The sequence below is a fragment of the Rhipicephalus sanguineus genome, chromosome 4, assembly GCF_013339695.2.
Source record: "Rhipicephalus sanguineus isolate Rsan-2018 chromosome 4, BIME_Rsan_1.4, whole genome shotgun sequence".
Lineage (NCBI taxonomy): Eukaryota > Metazoa > Arthropoda > Arachnida > Ixodida > Ixodidae > Rhipicephalus > Rhipicephalus sanguineus.
The window spans coordinates 202,706,813-202,728,685 of NC_051179.1; the positions used below are offsets into that span (position 1 = coordinate 202,706,813).

General features: G+C 48.4%; 1 protein-coding gene across 1 annotated transcript in view; it reads right to left on the reverse strand.

Moving 5' to 3' along the window:
- The window catches only part of LOC119391038 (uncharacterized), a 595,212-nt gene that overhangs the window by 121,456 nt on the left and 451,883 nt on the right, over positions 1–21,873 (reverse strand). Inside the window, exon 5 of the mRNA XM_037658738.1 lies at positions 12,455–12,505. Within this exon, the coding sequence (XP_037514666.1) occupies positions 12,455–12,505 (51 nt within the window). The remainder of the gene's footprint in view (positions 1–12,454; positions 12,506–21,873) is intronic.

The following is a 21,873-nucleotide window of genomic DNA, read 5'->3' on the forward strand; positions in this document are numbered from 1 at the left end:
ACAACCCACTCGTTGCGTAATTCGCATTGTGTGACGCCTGGTTACAGAATTCGCGTTGTGTGACGCTTGGTTGTTATTTTACTCTTCTACCACGCTACATTACATATGGTAATGTGGTTCCTTCCTGAGATGAAGTGTGCATGGGGTCTTTTTGCAAGGCAGTTCCAAGCACCGGCATGGCTCTGAGGTAGGATACTGGGCTCCCACGCACAGGGCCCAGGTTTGAACCACGTTCCATCCTGGAATTTTTTTTTTCTTATTTCGTTTTTTTCTTCTTTCGAGCGATAGTGGTTACGGACACCGGCGGCGGCGGACAACTACGGCGCCAAAAACGACCCTTGTTGTGATCTCATAACAGCTTTCGCTGTAAAAGACAGGGCGTGCAAACACGGACACAAGAAAGAAGTCACAAACGCCGACTAACAACTGAATACATGCACAACGGCGGAAAAGAAAGAAGGCACGTAAACTTACCTGCGCATGCCGGTGCAACAGGCGAACCTATCAATCCGGAACGCGTGGCGGTCTACGTGGAAGATAACTGTTAATACATTTGATTTCATCTTTATGCAAGTTAATCGACGGTTGGCTCACGCATGCGCTACCACTATTCTCGATATGCCATGCTTCAATCATCAAGCGCATTTCATTTCTATGCCGGTACAGCACCGCGCATTCATCGAATTTTGGCGTGCACTTACAATCTCGACAATGTAAAGATAGATTAGAAGGTGAGCCTCCTGTTAGCGATCTCTTATGTTCAAACAATCCCTGGTTAATACATCGGCCCGTCTGCCCTACGTGGAAGCGGCCGCAGCTGAAAGGGACCTTATACACCACACTTGTACGGCAATCAGTGAATTTGTTGTTGTGTTTAACGAAACAAATAACTTCTTGTCTTTTACTCACTCATTCTTCTTCTGCACAGCGGCACAAATCTTACCTAGCTTATTGGCAGCCGTGAAAACAACATCAACGCCGTATCTACCACACTACTTTCTTTAGCCTGTGAGATACGCAATGAATGTACGGTATACCTACAACACGTTTCTTCCTATCGCTTTGTGCAACCAAATGTTCAGCGACAGTGGCCACTGCATCATGACGATACCCTACATCTAAAAGACGCGTAACCTGCGCGTTAAAGCTGTTACTCATTTTGCGCTCACACGACTTGGTTGTCTATTTTCCCTTTCTTAATCCTTCCGCCACCTTGCGGGATTCGGCAGAACTGATTTGCAATACGTGTCCAGTTGCTTCGAGTTGTCGATGAATTCGCCATCGCGCTGCCAATTGCTAGCTTCCTGGGTAGCTGAATTGGTAGAGGGACCGTCCCGGAAATGCGTTGGTTCCGGGTTCGAATCCCGGTCCAGGACGAATTTTTCGGCTACTTAGAGGCTTTATTTCTGAGAAATCTGTACGGATTTTCTTGTGGTTTCGTGCTGCAAACGGGTGGTTGTCTATTTTCCCTTTCTTAATACGATGGTTGTGCGGCGTTCCCTCGTGCCAGACAGAGCACCTACGGGAACCACGGCAACGTTGTTCTTGGCGGATGGAAGTACAATTACTGTTCCAGAGGCAAAGGTAGAAATTTTTTCACCATACTTTTCAGGAGTGTGCGTCGCAAAATGCATGATTTCCCGGTTATACGACATAATCGTGGGAAATGTGCCCGGATCACGTCAGGCTCACGACCCTGATGCAACATGGAAAGAGAAGCTTGCTGTACCGAAATTAGAGACGGACAGCGTAGCACATATAAGATACGAGCAGAAAGGTCATCACTTGAACCCCTTGCTGAGCGGCATCAAGAGCACAAGGTCCCAGCGGGATTCAGCCACACTCAAGTTCGACACTTTGAAAATGACCAGAAAACATATCGAAACTGCGCAAGCAGAGGACAAGATCTTGGATACCTGCAGAAACAAAGTCGGACAAGTATATTGTGGAAGGGAATCAACCCAGAATTCGTTTACCGCAAAAAAAGGGATACTCTGCCGCCATTACCGGTTATCCTCTGGCAAAATGGTAAAACAGGTGGTGGAAATTACGCAGCCATGTTCTTGAGATGGCGCACGAAAGTCTAATGTCAGGACATCAAGGTACGAAAAGAACCATTTATCGTGTGCTAGGATCGTTCCATTGGCCAGGAGTCTAGGAAGAAGGTAAAAGATATGTTCGATCTTGTGATATCTGCCAAAGAACGTACCCGAAAAGCAATGTAGGCCAGGCACCACTTGGCCAAATGCCGTTGATTGAGACTCCAGTCGAGCGAGTGGCAGTAGACATTATCGGACCCTTGAAACCAGCCTCTACTAAGGCTAACCGATACATTCTCACAATAGTTGACTTTGCGACACGTTATCCGGACGCAGTGGCCCTGCCCGCAATCGATTCGGCGACTATGACAGAGGGCCTGTTGGAAATGTTTTCGCGCACTGGATTTCCCCGTGAGATTCTGTGCGATCAGGCATCTTGCTTCACGTTCCGAGTTGATGAGAGACGTCGACGACTTCTTATCGATCGGACCTCTAAGTTCGACACCCTACCGCCCTACGTGCAACGGGACGGCCGAAAGCTTCAATGGCACACTGAAACAGATGCTGCGCAAATTATATCAAGAGGATCCGAAATCATGGGATCGGCTGCTCGCACCACTCCTTTTTGCATACCGAGAGGTACCCCAAACCATCATGGGATTCGCACCTTTTGAACTTATCTATGGGGGATACGTTCGAGGCCCTCTCAGTATATTGAAGGAGATATGGACGGGAGAAGACATCAGTGATGAAGTGAAAATGTATGGCTACGTCTTGGATCTTCGAGATCGTCTTGAGAAGATTTTGCAATTAGCCCATGAGAACCTGTCACAAGCGAGGAAAACCCAAATGCAATACTGTGATCGGGGAAGCAAGAACCGTCAGTTAGAAGTTGGAGATCATGCTTTAATCTTACTCCCTACCACAGAGAACAAGTTACTGATGCAATGGAAAGGACCTTTTCGAGTCGTTGGGAAAAAGGGTAACCACGACTATTTATTGGACCTGAGACATGACAACAAACTGTTCTACAAAGATGCTGAAGCGCTATGAAAATCGGCAGCCCAGGACAACCCCTCAAAGAGCATCTTTCGTGGCCATCGAAGAGGAGGAGATAGACACAGCACTGCCAGTTTGCTAGGCTACCCGAAGCGTTCGCGTGGAAGCAATTCCTATAGCCGAGGGACTGGAAGAAGAAAAGCGTGTTGAGCTTGACAAGATTCTAGCTGCTTATGACGATGTCTTTTCCGACATCCCCGGAAAGACAAACATTTTGGAGTGCCGCCTTCAGTTGGCAACAGCTGAACCTATTAATACTCCACAATACCCTTTGCCGATAGCAATGAAGGAAGTCGTCGAGAAGAAAGTTCCAGACATGCTGAAGCTTGGTGTCATAGAGCGATCGAATTCTCCTTATAAATCACCACTTGTTATCGTCAAGAACCTGGATAACACTTATTGTACGTGTGTGGACTTTCGGCGTATCAGTGAGTTTCTAATATCCGATGCCAAACCCATATCACGAACGGGCATAATGTTCACAGAGGTCGACACCAAGAGATATTTTTCGAAGTTCGATCTGACGAAAGGGTATTGGCAAGTCCCACTCCATCGGGCTTCAACACCATTCACTGTCTTCTCGACGCAGTCAGGACATTACCAATTGATATATACGCCTTTCGACGTCAAGACAGCTTCCGCAGTGCTCACGAGATTAATGAGGACTCTTCTTCAGGGTATTGAAAACGTAGTCCATTACATCGACAACGTTCTCGTGGCTACAGTGACCTGGGAAGAGCACGTGGAGACTTTGCAGCACTTGTTGAACCGAGTCCGTCAAGCAGGACTAACCATCAAGCCTCAGAAATGTGAAATCGCCGTGGAATACATCGTCTTCTTGGGTCACCGGTTAGGAGGCGGTACTATTCAACCAGTAGAAGGTACAGCGGCAAATATTGCTAACGCAACTCGACCTGAAACCCAGAGGCAGCTGCGATCTTTTCTGAAATTAGCTGGATACTACCGCGATCTATTACCCCGATATGCCGAGGAGGCCCAGCCTTTAACGGAGTTGACCAAGAAAAGGGAGAACAGGATCTGGTGGCACCAAGGCAGACAAGCGGCTTTTGAGACACTAAAGCAAGCCCTCTAATCGGGACCAATAGTACGAGCTCCTGATCCGAAACGCATATTCGTACGGCGTTCGGATGCGTGTGACACCTGTATCGGGGCAGTTCTCATGCAGGAGCACGATGGGATGATACATCCAGTGTCGTACGCCAGCCGACAGCTATTACCATGAGAACAGAATTATTCCACCATAGAACGAGAATGTCTGGCACTAGTGTGGGCAATAGAAAAGTTTCACATCTTTGTGTACGAAACGCAGTTTGTTGTGCAAACTCATCACCAACCATCACAATATCTAGCTAAGGCCAAACAGTCTGAATAGCAGAGTACTAAGGTGGAGTTTGGCATTACAAGAGTACTCTTTTGTTATTCAACATATTAGAAGCTCAGAGAATGCAGGTGCCGATTTCATGTGTGGGCTGTAACCTAAGCTTTCACGGAAGTGTGTTGCAACTAGTTTACACTTTGCCTACGATGTATATTTCTCAATCAGGTGGTTTATTCACCAGCAGAAAACAGATAGTCATAGTGCAATAGCTGACTACATGTTTTTTCTTCTTTTTGTGTGTGAGGGTGTGCGAACATTTATTGAGGACATCTATCACCTAGAATAACAGAGAGCTGAGCTAGTTGGTAAGTATTCATCCTAAAAAGGCAGGGCGTGCACACAGGGCGTCCGTCTTTGCACGCCCTGTCTTTTTAGAATCTATCACCTATATTCACTGGTGCGGTGCAGTGGTCTTGTGCGGACAAGTGGTGATTGCGACTAAGACGTAGCTACAAAGCTTTTTTTGTTTGAAAAAATAAACTTTTCCCGAGAAGGGGCATGTGTGATAAGTGAAGTGGCCGTGCGTGAGGTGAAGTGGTGTAATAGTGTTTGAAGTGCGCGCCACAGAGACCATCGAAGAAGACGACGCACGGAAATCGGGGCATGTGGTGGTGCTAAGAAGAAGGAGAAGTGAAGAAGACGTGGCCGGAAGACGAAGAACCAGGGCGTGGGAGCAGTGACCCGTCGAGTTGCGGACTCGAGGTCTCAGCAGGCTCCCACCTCGGGCCATACCAGTCAAACTTTTGTGGGCCTAGTTGGTACATAGCATAGTTGGTACAAAGACGAGAAAGACAAGCACTGGCGCTTGTCTTTCTCGTCTTTGTCGTCCGTCTTCATTTGAACTGAAGTTCTCTTCTTAAATACCATACCAGGTCGTCCTTACGCTTCGGGCCTGGCGTGAGTCAAAACGTCGCCAGGACGTTTCCGCCAGACCAGTCCAGCATCTACGGCAACGAGCGCCAGCCAGCCTTCGAGATGGACATGGCAAACGCCTTGCGTGCTCCAGGTTAACGACCTCCGCAGTAAGCCACGTTCTTGACCGCGGCTCTCATCGGACCTACCGTTCTACCCAAGCGTCGGCCGTCCCTTCCCAGCATTGAGTTTGCCGCCGGGACTTGACCACCACCTTCCTCTCCGGTGAACTCTGTTTTTATACTGCCCCTTGTGACTCTTACACAAGCATTCCAAGCATGACCTATATCTTTTTTTCTTATTTGATTTCTTCTTGTAACTTTCTAGTTATTTGTGAATACAGTAAAACCTCGGTGATACGACCACGGCTCGTACGAATTTCGGGGTGATACGAACTTCTCTGTGGTCCCGGCCAAAGCCCATTAACCTGCGATGTATTGGAGTACGGTTGTTGCGAACCGATTTTCGCCCGACGACGTTTGATACGAACGTACGCTAGCGCACAGGTGCAAACAGGTGCTGCCCGCGCTGTTGGGGAAGGCGCGGCAGTCAGCGCGGGCACGGGCATGCGCGCTGCGCGACCATCAACGGTGCGTCGTTGGCACTGAGACGGTGTGCGCGAATCTCGGAGGCCTTTATGCGCCTTCGCGTTTAGATTACAGATGACGTAGACGTGGCGTTTATTATTTTTTTCCGACACGTTGACGCGTGCTCCTGTGCTCGAGGCAGCAGCGTCTTTGTACTGTGTTAACACGTGCCTGCCACGTCGATGCAAGCCATGTCCACGCAATCAGACGTTCTATGAAACAAGACTGAAACTTGGGCTGCGTGTTCGTCATGAGGTCCCATGAGAGGTGATCGAAGACCCCAAGAGACAAAGCGGACGGTCTTGGCGAAGGAGATGGCCTCGCAACATACGCGCATACCTGCCAACTTTCCGATTTGCACGGGAGACTCCCGAATTTTGAGCAAACCTACCTATTGCGCCGGCATGGTCATAAATCTCCCGAAAAGCACCCCCAACACCACCGTGATAAGAAATTAACAGCAACAAAGGACAGCGATTTGTCATCAACTATCATCGGGTGGAAGGGAGATGTGTATACCCAGAGGTCGGGGGTTTGTATTGGTTCGAGTGTCGCCCCTATATTAAGTGAAATTTTCTTAAGCTCGGTTGACCGCGACCTTGAATCGGCCCTCGATGGTATTGTTGTGAAAATGTTTCGCTATGTGGACGATTATCTAGTACTGGTAAATTCTAACTGTTGTGTCAACTCGCGCGTCAATGTACTCAAGATTTTCAAGGATGTTGGTGCAGGTCTGCGATTCACCTTTGAGCTCCCTGAAGACAACTGCATTCAGTTTTTGGATCTAAGGCTGTACTTCCAAGGGTGTCATACATGTTGGATGTATGCTCCAAGAAGCGAAAAACCAGTGCTTGATTTTCGGTCTGGGCACTCGAAAGTCGTCAAGAATGCTGTCGCGATGTCGTGTTTGAAGGCCGCGCTCAAGAAATCTTGTCAGCACAGTATGGAAAAGAGCCTCGAGAGGCAACTTGACAGACTCAGGTCATCCAGGTTTCCTCAGAATCATTTGGCGAGGCTGGCGGAAAGGGTCCTGCAGGACTTGAAAGTGAAGGCAAGAAGTTCTGAGCACGGTATGGGTTCAAAGAAACTACCTGTCGCCAGCATCCCTTACCTACACGGCGTTTCACATCGTTTAAAGAAAGTGGGAGCAAGGTACGGATGCAATGTTTTATTTTCGGCTGGCTACCGTTTAGGCAGCATTTGCGCGGCTGTAGACAGGAAGGTCGAGGGCGGGGAGCAAGACAAGGGTGTTTGCAAGGTAAAGCACCGGGCTAAAGAGGTTGAATGCGCCACGGGTGTGGTGTACGACATTCCGCTTTCGTGCGGGAAGCGTTATGTTGGACAGACCGGGCGTTGTATTAATAACAGGCTGATGGATCATAAAGCTTCACTAAAGGGACAGCCATGCTCTAACCTTTCCTTGCATTGCAGAGAATGCGGCTGCGCACCACAGTTCGCTGAGACGACGGTGGAATCGAGGTTCAAAGATAGGGTAGCGCGTGAAATTGAGGAAGCTTATCTGATCAACAAAGCTGGTGATGAATGTGTCGCGAAGCCCTCCGTCACACTACTTGCTGCGGAGATAAATTTTCTGGAAGCGCGTCAGTGAGACAATCGTTGTGTGTACACGTGCCTTTAACACGGGGTCATCTAACCACATATATATATGTTTGGTGTTTCAATAAATTTTCAGTTGATAGTTTGCGCCGTTTTTCGTTTGCCTTCCTTCGTGTTTCGTTCCTTTGCGCACCACAGCATTAAGACGATTCTAAAAGTTGCCTTCCCTTATCTATCGCGTGCAAAGCGCTTCTTAAGTCACTTTGGCAGCAGTGTACTCTGGTGTCATGCAGAAAACTGTAGTATGATTAGGAAGGGGCTACCAAGTGTCACGGGTCACAACAAATCTGGTTCATTAATTACACACGTGCGCATGCACCGTACATTTACGAGCGCAAGTATGATCGTTGATGTCTAAAAATTTTACTAGCAATCATTCAAAGCTGTTCATGACGTCGCTGCGGCCCTTAGAAACACTGAATCAAAATGCATGCCAACTTTCTTTTGTCGCATACTAATTTTCCATGTTTTCTGGTGATACGAATTTCGGATGATACGAATATTTTTGGTCACACCGCGAGATTCGTATCACCGAGGTTTTACTGTAGATAGTTTGTGTAAGTGCATAAAGGGCCTCGTTACTGCCCGATGACGATTAAGTCATCGCGAGTCTCCGTAAAGAAACACGAGCGTCTCGTCTACAGCTTCGTCTCGTTTTACAGCTCGTTACACCCCTCCCCCCCACCGAGAAAGAAGTGCTCGTTGCCGGTTGTTTTCGCCGCCTTGAACGGCATCGTCCTTGGCCTTCGTCACTGTCCTCGGCCTCGATGACGATGTCGTCCTTGACGACGATGTCGCCCTCATTATCATCGGCGCCTTCTTGACCACCTCGCTAGCCGTCGTATCTGTCGTTGTAGCTTCCGCGGAGCCCGCTCCCATCTTCTCCCCCGATTTTCAAAGAGCACCACCGGGCTCCTGCTGACCGGAAGGCGCTTTAAGTTGCAGTCTTCCCGTGACGTCAGGCATATGTTGACACGTCACTGCGAAGCCGCCCCGTCGATACCGAAACCGAAATTGATGTTTCAAGGTAGCAGTATTAACATTATATTAAATGCTTTCCCAAGCACTACGACACTGTTCTTAGGGTTCTCGACACGCGTGTTTTTATTTACAGCAGCAAGCTCATGCTTAAATTTCGTGTCATTGCTACTTTGAGCATGTTTCGTTTCCAGAGTAAGTACGGCCATTGAAGGCATATGAAAACATTTATAAAATGACTTTTATGACGTCTAATTTGCAGAAATTTCCACATTCAAGGCAAAAAGGAACGTAATCTGTCTATTGCGCAACTTCGTCATCGCGACCTTGATGCCGTTAAATCAAGCCATGTGAGGTCGACAATTTAATGGTATTTAGGCACTTGAGATCTCAACTCTAATTGCATTAAAAAGGCCCAAGTGAGCCAGGTATTATTTGCATATATGGACGCCAGTGCGTCATATTTGCCCGTGTGAAACGGATAATAAGGTTACAAACGGTAAACAACACAATGAACGCTTGTTCACAAGACCCTTGAATATGTACATTAATACGGCGGGGGCCGGGAGGGGGAAGGTTTACAACCCCTGAACACCGCCCCCCCCCCCCGTCAGTGCGCCACTGACTCGAGCTTTCGGACGAGGCAGGCCATCCAAATATTGAACAGTAAAGGAGATAATATAACCCTTTGAGGCGTTCCTCTAATGGGCATGTTAGAAGCGGACGATCTAATTTCCTAAGCCTATCACTGCAGTCCGGCCAGTGACAATGAGTACGCGTTACTGCGGGACTGCTGCATGGACTGGCTTTAAAGAAGCACTGACAGGAAAATTTTTGTTTGCGACTTTTATGCCTGAATTAGTAGCCTTGTGTCTGATAATCACGAAATTGAATTGTTGAGGCTCTAACGCATCGTATAATTAATACTGCATTGATTGAGTATGACGATTTCTGGCGCCTTTCAAAATGCCCTTCAAATGACGATCGTAGACCACTGGAGAGGGTTATTCAGAATGCTCGTGAATATACAGGCAAATCTCTTGTTGATGCATTCAATGACTACTTTACTGCGCAATCAAACATCCAAGTAGATATCCCTACACAATCCATTACGAGGGTATCACCCACCATGTTTTTAGAACCTGTTGATAAAAACGAAATAATAGGCATATTTTCCGAAATTAACAACAGTACCTCCTGTGATGTTAACGACATTCAAATACGTCCTGTCAAGTATGTAATCGATGTCATATCTGATGTACTGGCATATTTATATAATTTATGTCTTCAATCTGCACAGTTTCCTTCAAGCATACAAATTGCTAGGGTAACCGTTTTGCATAAAAAAAGCGACATAAATGATTTTTCAAATTATCGACCTATCAGCATCCTACCTGTTTTTTCTAAGGGGCTTTCGACGTATAGAGAAATTTTGCGAAGCCAATGATATCATCACCGACTGCCAATATGGTTTTAGGAAAAATCGTTCCACTGAATTGGCCCTGCTTCATCAAAAAGAACACATATCATACTATATATCATAAAGCGATTTATGATACTAGAATGTTTTGAACAAAAGAAAATTGTCTTAGGAATATTTGTGGATTACACCAAGGCTTTTGATAGAATAAATCACGAAATTCTTTTTCAAAAGTTAGAATTATACGGGATAAGGGGTCATGCCTTACTCCTCAGTAAGTCTTATTTGTCGTCGCGAACTCAATATGTCCAAATTGATCAATTTCAATCATCTTCACGCCATGTTGCTTGCAGTGTGCCCCAAGGCAGCATTCTTGGACCACTACCCTTTAATATCTACATTAATAACATCGTAAATATTGATAAAGTTTCTCGCTTTATGATATATGCGGATGACACAAGTATACTTATTTCAAATGAGAATCCTAATGACGTAATAACTCAAGCGAATAACCTACTGCAAAAACTAGAAAAATGATCAGATGAAAACCTGGTTTCCGTCAATGTGTCAAAGTCTAAAGCTATCATTTTTCATCCTAGGAATAAACGTGTTACAGTCTCTGCAAATCTTCTATATCATTCAAGTGTTCTTGAAATAGTGTCATCCTTTAAATCACTTGGGGTATACTTCTCAGAAAATATGCAGTGGGACGACCATGTTAACCATATTCTCTTAAAAACATCCCGCGTCGCTGGTCTCCTTATGCGCCACACAAGCATATTGCCCCAAAAAGTACAAATAATGCTGTATAACTCTCTTTTTTGTTCCTATCTAAATTACTGTACACTTGTGTGGGCCACGACCACTAAATCAAATATACAAAAAATATTACTCGTACAAAAACGACTACTAAGGGTAGTTTATGGATTGCCTTACGGACATACAAGACATCTTTTTGTTCAATTTGACATGCTTAACATATTTAACTTCTACCACTACAGACTACTACGCAGGTATAAACCAGAGTTAAAAAAACACCAGAACAGCTTATGCAGTCTTGCCTCGTTAAGGTTGTTTGAGCTTCATTACCCACACCGTCACGAAACACTGGATTTACCGGCTACCCGCACCAACTATGGTCGGCATATGCTCCACTACCAGTTACTATTCATATTAAATCAGCTAATCGACGCGCATATCAATTTGCCGGAAATCGTTAATTCAGGAATACGGAAATTTCTCGCGCAGAGTAATGGATAACGACCCATACTCACATCCTCGTACAAAAGATGACATTTCATTCTATTTTTCCCTTTATTCTATTTCTATTTCATTCTATTTTTCGGCCGAAAACCGAATACAGCAAAAGTGATAAAGAAACACACGTGGCAATATGTCTATATATAAGTATATGTATAATTTTCCTTTTCTAGGAGCAAATGGTAGTGCTGTGTGTGTGTACGTTTTTTTTTTCTTTTTTCTTTCTGCGCTTGTTTAAATGCAGACCAATATTATTCAATACATACATAGAACTGTGTTTTTTTTTTATGTGCCTCGCTGCTGTTACCTGTACGGGAGTGGGAACTTCGTCAAGCGGATTGTCGCTTTTATTCCCGCCCCTTCCATCATTATTTTTGTACTGATGGCAAATAAACATTATTATTATTATTATTATTATTATTATTATTATTATTATTATTATTATTATTATTATTATTATTATTATTGTTATTATTATTATTATTATTATTATTATTATTATTATTATTATTATTATTATTATTATTATTATTATTATTATTATTATTATTATTATTATTATTATTATATCACAACAAACTGGCACCCCACCGGGTTGAAGCACCTCGTCCTCTTGTGTCTTTCTCGACCGTGTCTGCTAGCGCAGTTTCAAAAGTGCGCTTAGTGAACACAGACAGAGTACAGAACGAATGAATTACAGGACACAAGACGTCAAGCGCAAACCAACAACTTGAAGATGAATGAACACCAACTGGTCCAACTTATAGTTCTGTTTTGGTGCATATAGCCAACTAGCCCAAAAAACCACGTTGACAAGCAACTGCAAACTTTGCTCATAAGGGCGCTGTCGCAAGCACTGGCGCGTGCATTTTCTCGACAGCCATCAGTAGACGGCTCGTACACCTGCTGTGCTCACACCGCGTACTTCGCGTTGAGACGACAGACAGCACGAAAACCGCTTAGCACCATGGAGCGGCCGCATTCGCTTTATATTATCGTTTTGTAGACTTCCGCGAGATTGGTTCCGACAGACTTAGCTTCCAGCCTTTCTTCGTATAACATTCGAATTCGTTGCTATCGCATTCATTGTCTCGCCCTTGCGGCGACACTGCGATTCATTTTTCCAGAAGAAATAACCCTCCTTCCGCTAAATTAAGACTAACCATTTTACGTGCTCTCTTACCAGAATTTCCCTGCCTCTGGACCGGATTTGGTGGTTGAATATGGTGTTCTCCTGAAAAAAAAAACAACAACATATAAACGCAAATAATCGACGGATAACCATATGTAAGCAACAGATGAAAGCACCCTGCCTGACTATGAAATATGTAAATGAACGCCCTTAACTGGCTGACATGCAGTGTTCCTGCCACAGTGGCAGCACGCTTAAAGGTAATCATTGTAATTCGTATATTTCGTGGATCGTTATTGTCATTGCACAAGACATGTTGCAGTGCACTCAATTGTGATGTACGCATTTCGTCAACCCCTCATACTGTCGCCCATGAGGCGCAACCGATCTTCACTTCTTCGCGCAAACATTCAGCGACGTGAAAAACATTGCCCTCGATACCGCCACTATCGTCACTTCACGAAAGAAGCTTCATGCGTCGCTAATACAGTGTACATGTATCGTTTCGTATATTCATCCTTGTCATCCCTACCCTGGCGTAAATGTGCGTATTTCAGGCGGAAGTGAAAGGGCACTTCTGGCGGCATTCAGACGTCCGCTAGATCAACTGAATGAAGAGAGCTGCTCTGACCGCCTGGGAACTACGACGATCACAACTTATCAGAACAGGCCTATAAACATGCACTAAGGAAAACCGATGGCAAGCTTCTGAAAGTGTACAAGCGCTTCCAAACGTGCCGACAAACTTCGTGGGCAACTTGGTGCAAGCATGCTAAATGAGGCTGGGAACATCTTAAGAACCTTGTCATGACTTTTGCCTGAATGTGAGAAAACGCGCGTTTATTGCATTTGAACACTCCAAGGATCGGTTTCCGGTGCCTTTGTGGGAACTTGATGTTTCTGCTCGGATACGTTGAATATAATCCTCAATCAAATACAAATGCAGTTTTAGGGGCGAAGCTCTTTATATCATCACCTGGTCGGTCGTCGCTCCATCCGGCGTTCCCCCGCCGTCGCGTCTCCCGTATCATTCAATAGATGGCGCTGTCCCATAGAGATGCATGCAAACTGCAGTTGGGTGAGGATATGCTAGATGGCGCTGTCCCATAGAGATGTGTGCAAAATGGCCGTTTGGCGAATGCACGTTAGATGGCATTATAGGTGCCGCTGCTCTCAGATTGGCTGCTGCGCCCGTTATCTCTCATTCTCCTTGATCGTCGCCGTACGTGGAGGAGTGCGCTTGCCGGATCGTGCTACTTGGCGGACCGTGGACGACGAGGAGAGCCGGGTGCGGAAGGCCGCTGCGTCTCGTGCTCGTCGGCAGGATCCCGAGAAGCGAGCTCGAGAGGCTGCCGCCTGGCGCCGCGCGCGCTTGGCGGCGGCTTCGCGGGCGCGCTCCGCCACGAGATCCGCCTGGAGCCGCGCTCGATTCCGGCAGCCTCTCGATTCCGAGAGGCTCGCTTGCTTGGCGCTCGCTTGGCGGCAGCCAGGCGGATCCCGCGACGATGCGCGCCAAGGACGCCGCTGCGAAACGGGCTCAACGAGAAGCGGATCCCGAGATCATGATTGCTTCAGGAGCTTCGCCCAAGCTCTTCATCATTCACCCGTGGATATGCTGTAATTTTTTGCTACCATACTGGCGACAGTTCAGAAGATCAACTTTAGGCAAGACTCGATGATTTGTGAGCCGTACAGCTTTGGCAAACATTGACAGTTGAACTAAAAGTAGAGATTGTCAAATGATTTTGACGCTGAAAAATATGGGGAAACTTGCGTTAGGTTCCGCAAGAATTTAAACACAGCGAAGGTGGACGATTCTGAATTCTTGTGTCGTTGATATTAGGTTGATGCTAGGCTGTTACCGGTTCATTCGAGTTCGCTCCAAAGAGAGGAACTCCCGCTGGAAACAAGCGCTTGCACCTTCGACTGAAGCTCGGGCACGTCGTCGTTCGCGTTCGGCTTGTCTAGCGTTGGCATCTTCCTACAGTCGTCACTTTCTCTCCCGGTCCCTGGGGCACTGTCGCTGGACATACTCGGGGTCTTGGAATCGCCGTCGCCTCTTCGCACCATTTTCCTCGACTAACCGCGCTAGATCAAATCGCCGTTGACGCTGTCGTTCTCGTTCGGTAGGACGCCGCACTGCTCGGTAAGTGGCTTCCTCCTCGGTAGTCCGGAGGTTGCTCGGCTGCCCCATGGCTAGAACTGGTGTGACGCCGCCAGTGCAGTCTCTTCCTGCTCTTCCTACGAAAGAGAGAGCACGCGCGGCAGCGCTCGACAAGAGCTGGAGGCGCAGCGTCAAGGTCGTTGGTTGGAGTCCGAGCAGTGTGATGAATGCGATGAGCGCGCTGTAGGGCCAAGCCAGTAGCCAGGGAAGAACCCTAGGCGCCCCCGCCCCCCCCGCCCCCAATTTGATGAAGTAGGTGTTTCTACCAAAAATGAACACTGGAAATAGGTGTTTTTCTCGATAGTCAAGGTTTTCAGCAAGTGCCCCCCCCCCCCCCGAAAAACATTCCTGGCTTGGGGCCTGCATAGGGCGAAACCTGAGCGCGCAAATGTGGAGAGAGGAAGGGGAAGACTGGTTCGTGGAGCTGTGCGGTGCCGGCTTGGAAAGGCGATGCACATCTCAGTTACAAATATGGTAACAATAAGTACCATGATTATTTGGGTGAGTTGGTTATGCATGGTGAACCACAGCGCAACTACCGAGACGAGGACACACAAGGCGCTGACGAACTCCTTGCGGTGCTGCAACTGGAAAGAATATGTGCGAGCACGGAAGCTTGCATATAGTGGCGCTCTGGTTCACCATGCATCACCAACTCGCCCAAGTTTTCACGTTACTAAGCTTTATTTCTTGTACATCGGGCTCTCTTGCTTGTGTCAACCTACCGTCTGTTATACGCGGGTCCGCGATACGCGCTCCAGGTCGCGTCGGATGTGGTGGATTCAGCAGATACGCAACACGTACGCACGTCAGGCAGACATGTTTAATCTGGCAAGCTGCCACCCTTCCCCAGGGTGGCCAGACTGGGCACATCTATGGCTTTTTGTGCCGGCCAGACGGCGCCAGCTACTGCTGTATATAGTACATCATTTTTGTACCGTTAGCTACACTTGCCTAGCCGAAGCCGATTTCGCGTGGAGGGTCACGAGCCGTGCTGCACATGTGCGAGGATCAGTCATGTCACACAAGTGGGTCACCGGAGCTGGCATCTCATGCGCTCTCCGACACCGCTGCGCGCGTGGTCTGCGCGTTCGGGAGGAGTGGCGTCGTAGGCGCGGCAGACACGCTGGCGCCGGCGCGCGCGCTGACTTCGCCACCGCCGCGCGCGGCTCGCCGCTGCTGGTCTGCGCCGCATTCGAGAGGAGTGACGTCGTAGCCTTAGACACAGTGGCGCCGGCGCGCGCGCAGCTATTCGCCTTCGCTGTGCAGTTGCCGGGGCCGCTGATACACTGCACTGAGGCCGCTTAATAGCGCTGTCGCTATCATATAGCCGATGGTGCAGTCGCTGATGGTGTAGTCGCCGGGGCCGCTGACACTGCGCTGGGGCCGTTTGATAGCGCCTCTGACTGGCGTTTTCTAGTGAGTAACGCCATGGAGAAGGAGAGCGCAAATGGTGCTCGACGGCGCAGAAGAGCCGAGAAGCTTATCTCATCGGATCCCGAAGTAGTCGCCTGGCAGTTAGCGGTTCAGCGTACGAAGAATGAACAGAAGAAGACTAATAATCCTAGACAATCTGGAAAGCTAAAAATAATCAACTGAACCTTTGCTAACGCTACGTATACACTGGCATAGCCGAGCTAAGCCACTGCAAATTTTTTTACAAGTCCATTCTTCGTATAGGGCGAACTTGTCTTCCCGATCGGGTAGTGATGGGGGCTGGTGGACAGCTAGTTTTGATGCACGGTGCAGGTGCTGACCGAGAGGTCCGACTGGTTGGTGAACGAACTTGTTCGCCAGATCGGGTAGTGCCTGAGGCTGGCATACTCCTTTTGGTGCTGCATGGTCCATGTGCTGGCTGAGGAGTCTCACTCGCGCTCGGGAGAGGGTAGAGGTTTTCTACGTGCCTTGCCGGAAGATGGCGTGCTTGAGACGATGCTTCTGTGTCCACAGGGCGCAGGTGTGCTTCGCTTAGATGCAAGCGGTTCCAGCGATATTGACCCCCATCGGGGCCTTCAGTGATGAACGAACTTGGCTCATCACCCAAAGCAGTGACACTGCCCAATTTCCACTCATTGTTCAGTGTCAACCAGACCCGTTGTCCGGGTTCAAGTGGTTTCATGGGTGACATGTTGGCGCCCATGCTTATGGCGTCTGTTTTGTGGGGCGTGAAGCCCTTGATGATGGGCTCTGGCTGGATAGTTAGGGATTAGGACGTTCGGATGTACTGGGAGCAGCATGCGAATTCGGCGGCCCATCACCATTTCGGCAGGAGGTGGGAGTGTGGTTGTTGATGTTGCTCGATAGTACAGAAGAGCCATGTCCAGGCCCTCTCCCGACTCTCGTGCCTTGCAGAGTGTGTTTTTATTGTTCTGATGACTCGCCGTGCTTGCCGTTTGATCTGGGGTAGTGCAGTGATGATATGTGGTGCTGAATAGACCACGAGGCATTGAAGCTTGCAAACTCTGCTGTCATACGGGGGACCATTGTCCGTCACGAATTCCTGAGCAATCCCGAAACGGGCGTACGTCTTCTTGGGTCTGCATATGACTGCACGAACTGTAGTTGAGGACAGTTGTTCAACTTCTATATACTTCGAGTAACAGTCAATGACGAGTAAATGTGGTTACCGATCGTGATGAAATAGATCTAGTCCCAATTCCTGCCACTGCAGAGTGGGCAGAGGGATATCCATCAGTGGCTCGTAGTGGTTGGCTGGCATGTTACGTTATGTGATGCAGTGCTTTACCATGTTTTGCACATCGTGTGTCATCCCTGGCGAATAAAGAGCCTCTTGTGTCCTGACCTTGTATGCTGAGATGCCACGATGACCCATATGCAGTTTCTGAAGCGCCGCTGGTTAGGCATCTGCTGGAAGCACCAGGCGGAGTCCTCGGCAGAGCAGTCGCTCTTCATTGTAAAGCTCATCTCTGCAATCCCAAAACTTGTGAACAGATATGTGCACTTTTCGTTTATCTGGCCAGTCGTCTTGTACATACTTGATTACAATCTGAAGCTTCCTGTGGCTGCTGCTTGTACTCTGATGGACTTGGGGGTGTCACAAGATGCACCTACAAGCAAGCAGACCGATTGATGGGAGTCCAGCGATGATGTGCCTACGGACATGGAGACGAGAGGGGCTCTAGAGAGGGCATCTGCTGCAATTAGTTGCCGGCCAGGCACGAAAACTAAGTGCACATCCTATGATTGTAGGCGTAGAAAGAGACCGGAATTTAGGAAACACAGAGTCGAGTGGTTACTGCACAAGCCCGAGGAGGGGTCGGTGATCGGTTTCGACTGCGACAGGTCGCCCATACACGAAGTAGTGAAAATCCTCTACACTATATGTGACGGCCAAGAGTTCTTTTTCTATGTGCGCGTACTTCTGTTGAGCACTTGAAAGCGTTGCTGATGCGTATGCAACAGGCTTTTCTTGCTGCAACAGTACAGCTCCCAAACCGTAAGAGAGAGAGAGAGAAAACATATTATTAAAAAGTATATAAACCAAGTACGTGGGAGGGCACCCTAGCCCGGGGTCCCTATGATGATCTCAGCGACGACACGGGTCCGTTCAACGAAGGCCTAGTGGACCTCGGAGGCCCGTCGCAAAGGGCATCGTCCAGCTCTTCGTTGCGGAAATGGGCGCGGCATGACTGGAAAGGGAGAGAATAATTTCGCGGCGCACTCCGCCGTGACATTGAACGCCGTCGGGATGCTGCCACAGCCCGGGAAAAAGTCTTAGCGGTCAGGGTAAAAGTTATGCACGGAGAGGAGGTTGGGAAAGTACGCGTTTGAAGTTGGCAGCATGCCACCTCTCCCTCTCGCGAGAACGACGGTGGTGGCGGGTACATGGTCTGTCTAGCTCTGGTGTAGTATGTTAATATGTCTCGGTATGTGAGTGGAGAGCCCACTTGATCTGGGCTTTCGGCCTCTCCATACCGGGCAGCTCGATGGAAAATTTCTCCAGCGACTGCGTGAGCGTGGTCATTACCTGGAAATGAGGCATGGCCAGAAGTACTGTGATGAGTAAAGAAGGGGCGCGAGGCACGGGCCGAACGTGGAAGCGCGGCGACGGTGCGCGAGAAGAAAAGTCACCCGATGGCACGCGCACCAGCCACGTCGACGCAGAGGAATGGCCAGTTAGGGGCTCGTGGCATGCGACCCGAGCCGTGATGGTGAACGACGAAGGATGATCCTGGCACTGTGCTGTGGGGCACCGGACGGAGAAGATCGAGGAAGGAGCAAGCGTCGCATCCGCGGCGAAAGCGGCTGGTACTCGGTTCTGGAGGTGGCGGAACGCAAGGACCGGGGAGTGGCCGTCGACCTTGGAAGGCTCCAAGCGAGGCTGCCCGGACCGTCGCCCCTCAATACGGCAGTTCCAGGATCGCCAGCGGCCCTTCTCTTCTCGGCAGGACGGCTGCAGACCACAGTGCAGTCAATGAGACGCCCGTCACCAGTGGAGTCCTGAAGCAAGGGACCAAGGCCCAGTTAGGCCTAACCTCGACGGACCGAGGGCGGAGAAGACTACTGAGGACACACGTGACGAGAGTAAGCGGTAGGCTGGACGAAGGCGACCGGCGATGAACTTGGAGGACTACTGATGACGCCGGCGACGGTCTCGACGAGGGATTGACGCGATGGGAACATCGAGTCGTCGCGACGTACTGTAAGAACATTCTCGTCTCGTACCGCAAGGCCCATAGTGGCCAGACTGAGTTGAAGACATGTAGCTAAGCATAGCTAAAACGCTTTGTTTAGCTAATTTCGGTTCTGGGCATGAACTGAGATGTCGCAAGAATGTAAATAGGTTTTTTGTTATATTGTTCAGTGTTCTTGACGCTTTTTTCTTGATGTTACCTTTTTGCTCATTATAAACTTTGTTGTTTTTGCCCGTCCTACCACGGTCTCCTGTGCCCCTCTCACTCTCTTCTGATCCATTCTTGCCAGCACCCCCGAGATAACACGTGACAAATAATTTGCGAGCCTGCCAGGATCCAATCCTGCCCAGTCACTGATTCTCGTGTGGTGCGAAGATGGATTGGGAGAAGTTGGCGGCCGTGGCCAAGGACTTGGGCATGAGCAAGGAGGAGACGCTGAAGTTTTTCGAGAATGCGGAGCGAGTCGAACAGGAGAGAGCACGCGAAGCACAGGAGAGAGCACGCGAAGAACAGGAGAGAGCGCGCGAGCAACATGAACGTACGCTCGCAGAGCAAAAGATGGAAAAGAAAATTTTAGAACTTAAGGTGCGTTTGGCACTAGCGAACGAAGCATCGCGAGACGATGCAAGTGTAGGTAGTGGCCCATCGACGGCGTCGGCCAATTCGCCATCTCCCGGACGAAAGCCTGTCTGCCCTCGTAAACTAATGGCACCCTTCGATGAGCGAAAGGACGACTTGGATGCGTATTTGCATCGCTTTGAGAGGATCGCGATAGGGCAGGGCTGTGAGAGAGGTGAGTGGGCCAATGCCCTGAGCCTCTTTCTCGCGGGAGAAGCACTGAGCGTGTATGGCCGCATGCCAGCAACAGAGTCATTAGACTATGATGTGGTAAAGAAAACTTTATTGGAAAGATTCCGTCTGACCGCCGAAGGTTTTCGTGAAAAATTCAGATCGTGCAAGCCTGAGAACTCCGAGACTGGCAAACAGTTTGTCTGTCGACTTTCGAACTACTTTGATCGATGGATGCAATTGTCAGAGACAGCAAAAACTTACGAAGGCGTCCGCGACAAGGTAGTTGGAGAGCGATTCCTCAACCGGTGCAGTGGCAAGTTGGCCGTATTCTTGAAAGAAAGAAAGGTGGGCACGGTAGAGGAAATGGCAAGGCAGGCCGACCAGTTCATGGAGGCACAAGGTATCAGAAATGTTGGAAAGAGGGTCGGTGAAAGTACTACGGCAGCAGAGGGAGAGGCTAGAGAACAGGTCCCAATGAGCAACTTCAGGGCACAACAGCGATGTTTCTTGTGCAATCGGCCGGGACATATTGCCAGCAATTGTCGTACAAAGATTGGCCACAATGAAAAGACAGTGGCGTGCTTAAAATGTCAAAAAAGAGGACACAAGGCAGAGGATTGTAAGATGAATTCAGCTGAAAAGATTGCCTGTGTAATGAGTGCCAGGGAAGGACAGATCGAAAAAGATATGCCGGTAGTTGAAGGAGAGGTACAAGGGCGTAAGGTCACGGTGTTGAGAGATACGGGTGCTAATACGATATTAGTGAGAAGTAGTTTAGTGGCACCCGAGAACATGACAGGACAGGTGAAACCGGTGATGTTTGTAGATAGGACGAATAAATATATGCCTGAAGCAAGGATACGAATATCTACACCCTTTTATACAGGGCTGGTAACAGCGAAGTGTGTTGAGGATCCGCTCTACGACTTGGTAGTGGGAAATGTACCTGGTGTGAGAAGGGCGGATAGCCCTGATACATTGTGGCGAAGGGCGGAGAAAGGCCTAGACGAGAGAAAGGACTCTGTGGGTGCAGAAGGGGCGCAAGAAGGTGCCGAAAGAGCAGCAGTGGTAGAAACCAGGGCAGAGAATAAGAGAGATAAGTGTCTGGAAACGCTGCAGGCCGCAGCCATTAATCAGTTAGATATCACAGTGGAGAAGTTCAAGGAACTGCAGGAGAAGGATCCATCTATTCGAGCGTGCGAGGCGAAATTAGGAGAGATAATGAAAAGGAAGAAGAGTAGAACAGTAGCGCAATTTGTGAAGCAGAATGGGCTGATGTATCGTAAGTGTGTATTTAGCTCGGGTAGAGAAGTCATGCAGCTGATGGTGCCAGAGGAGTTAAAGGATACGGTGTTAAAACTGGGGCATGATAGTATAAGGGTCAGTCAATAGGGAGTGAAAAACACTTTCGACAAGATCACTGAGGAATTTTTTTGGATAGGAGTGTGGAGTGTGTGAGAAGATATGTCAAATCATGCGACGTATGCCAAAGAGCAGTGGTTAAAAAGCAAGATAGGAAGGAGGCTGAAAAGGCAGAAAACAAAGAGAGTGCTACGGTGTGCATGGCAATTGCTGAGGCGAATGAGGAGGAAGTACCGATTTATAGGGTGAAGAAGCGCAGATTAAGCAAGCTGCATTGGATTGGTTACTGCTCTAGGAGAAAATAGATTTTTGAGCAGTGGAGTCAGCCTTAAACAGATTGACTGAGGACTATTTAGAGTAGAGGTTGATTGTAAGTGAATTTATGAACGTTTTCGATGAGTGAGTGTGGTGTATAGTGAGTAGTTATATCTGTGTGTGTAGATAATAGTTTTTCGCACGATGAACTGCTGGGCATTGTAATAGGTTCAGTGCAGTGT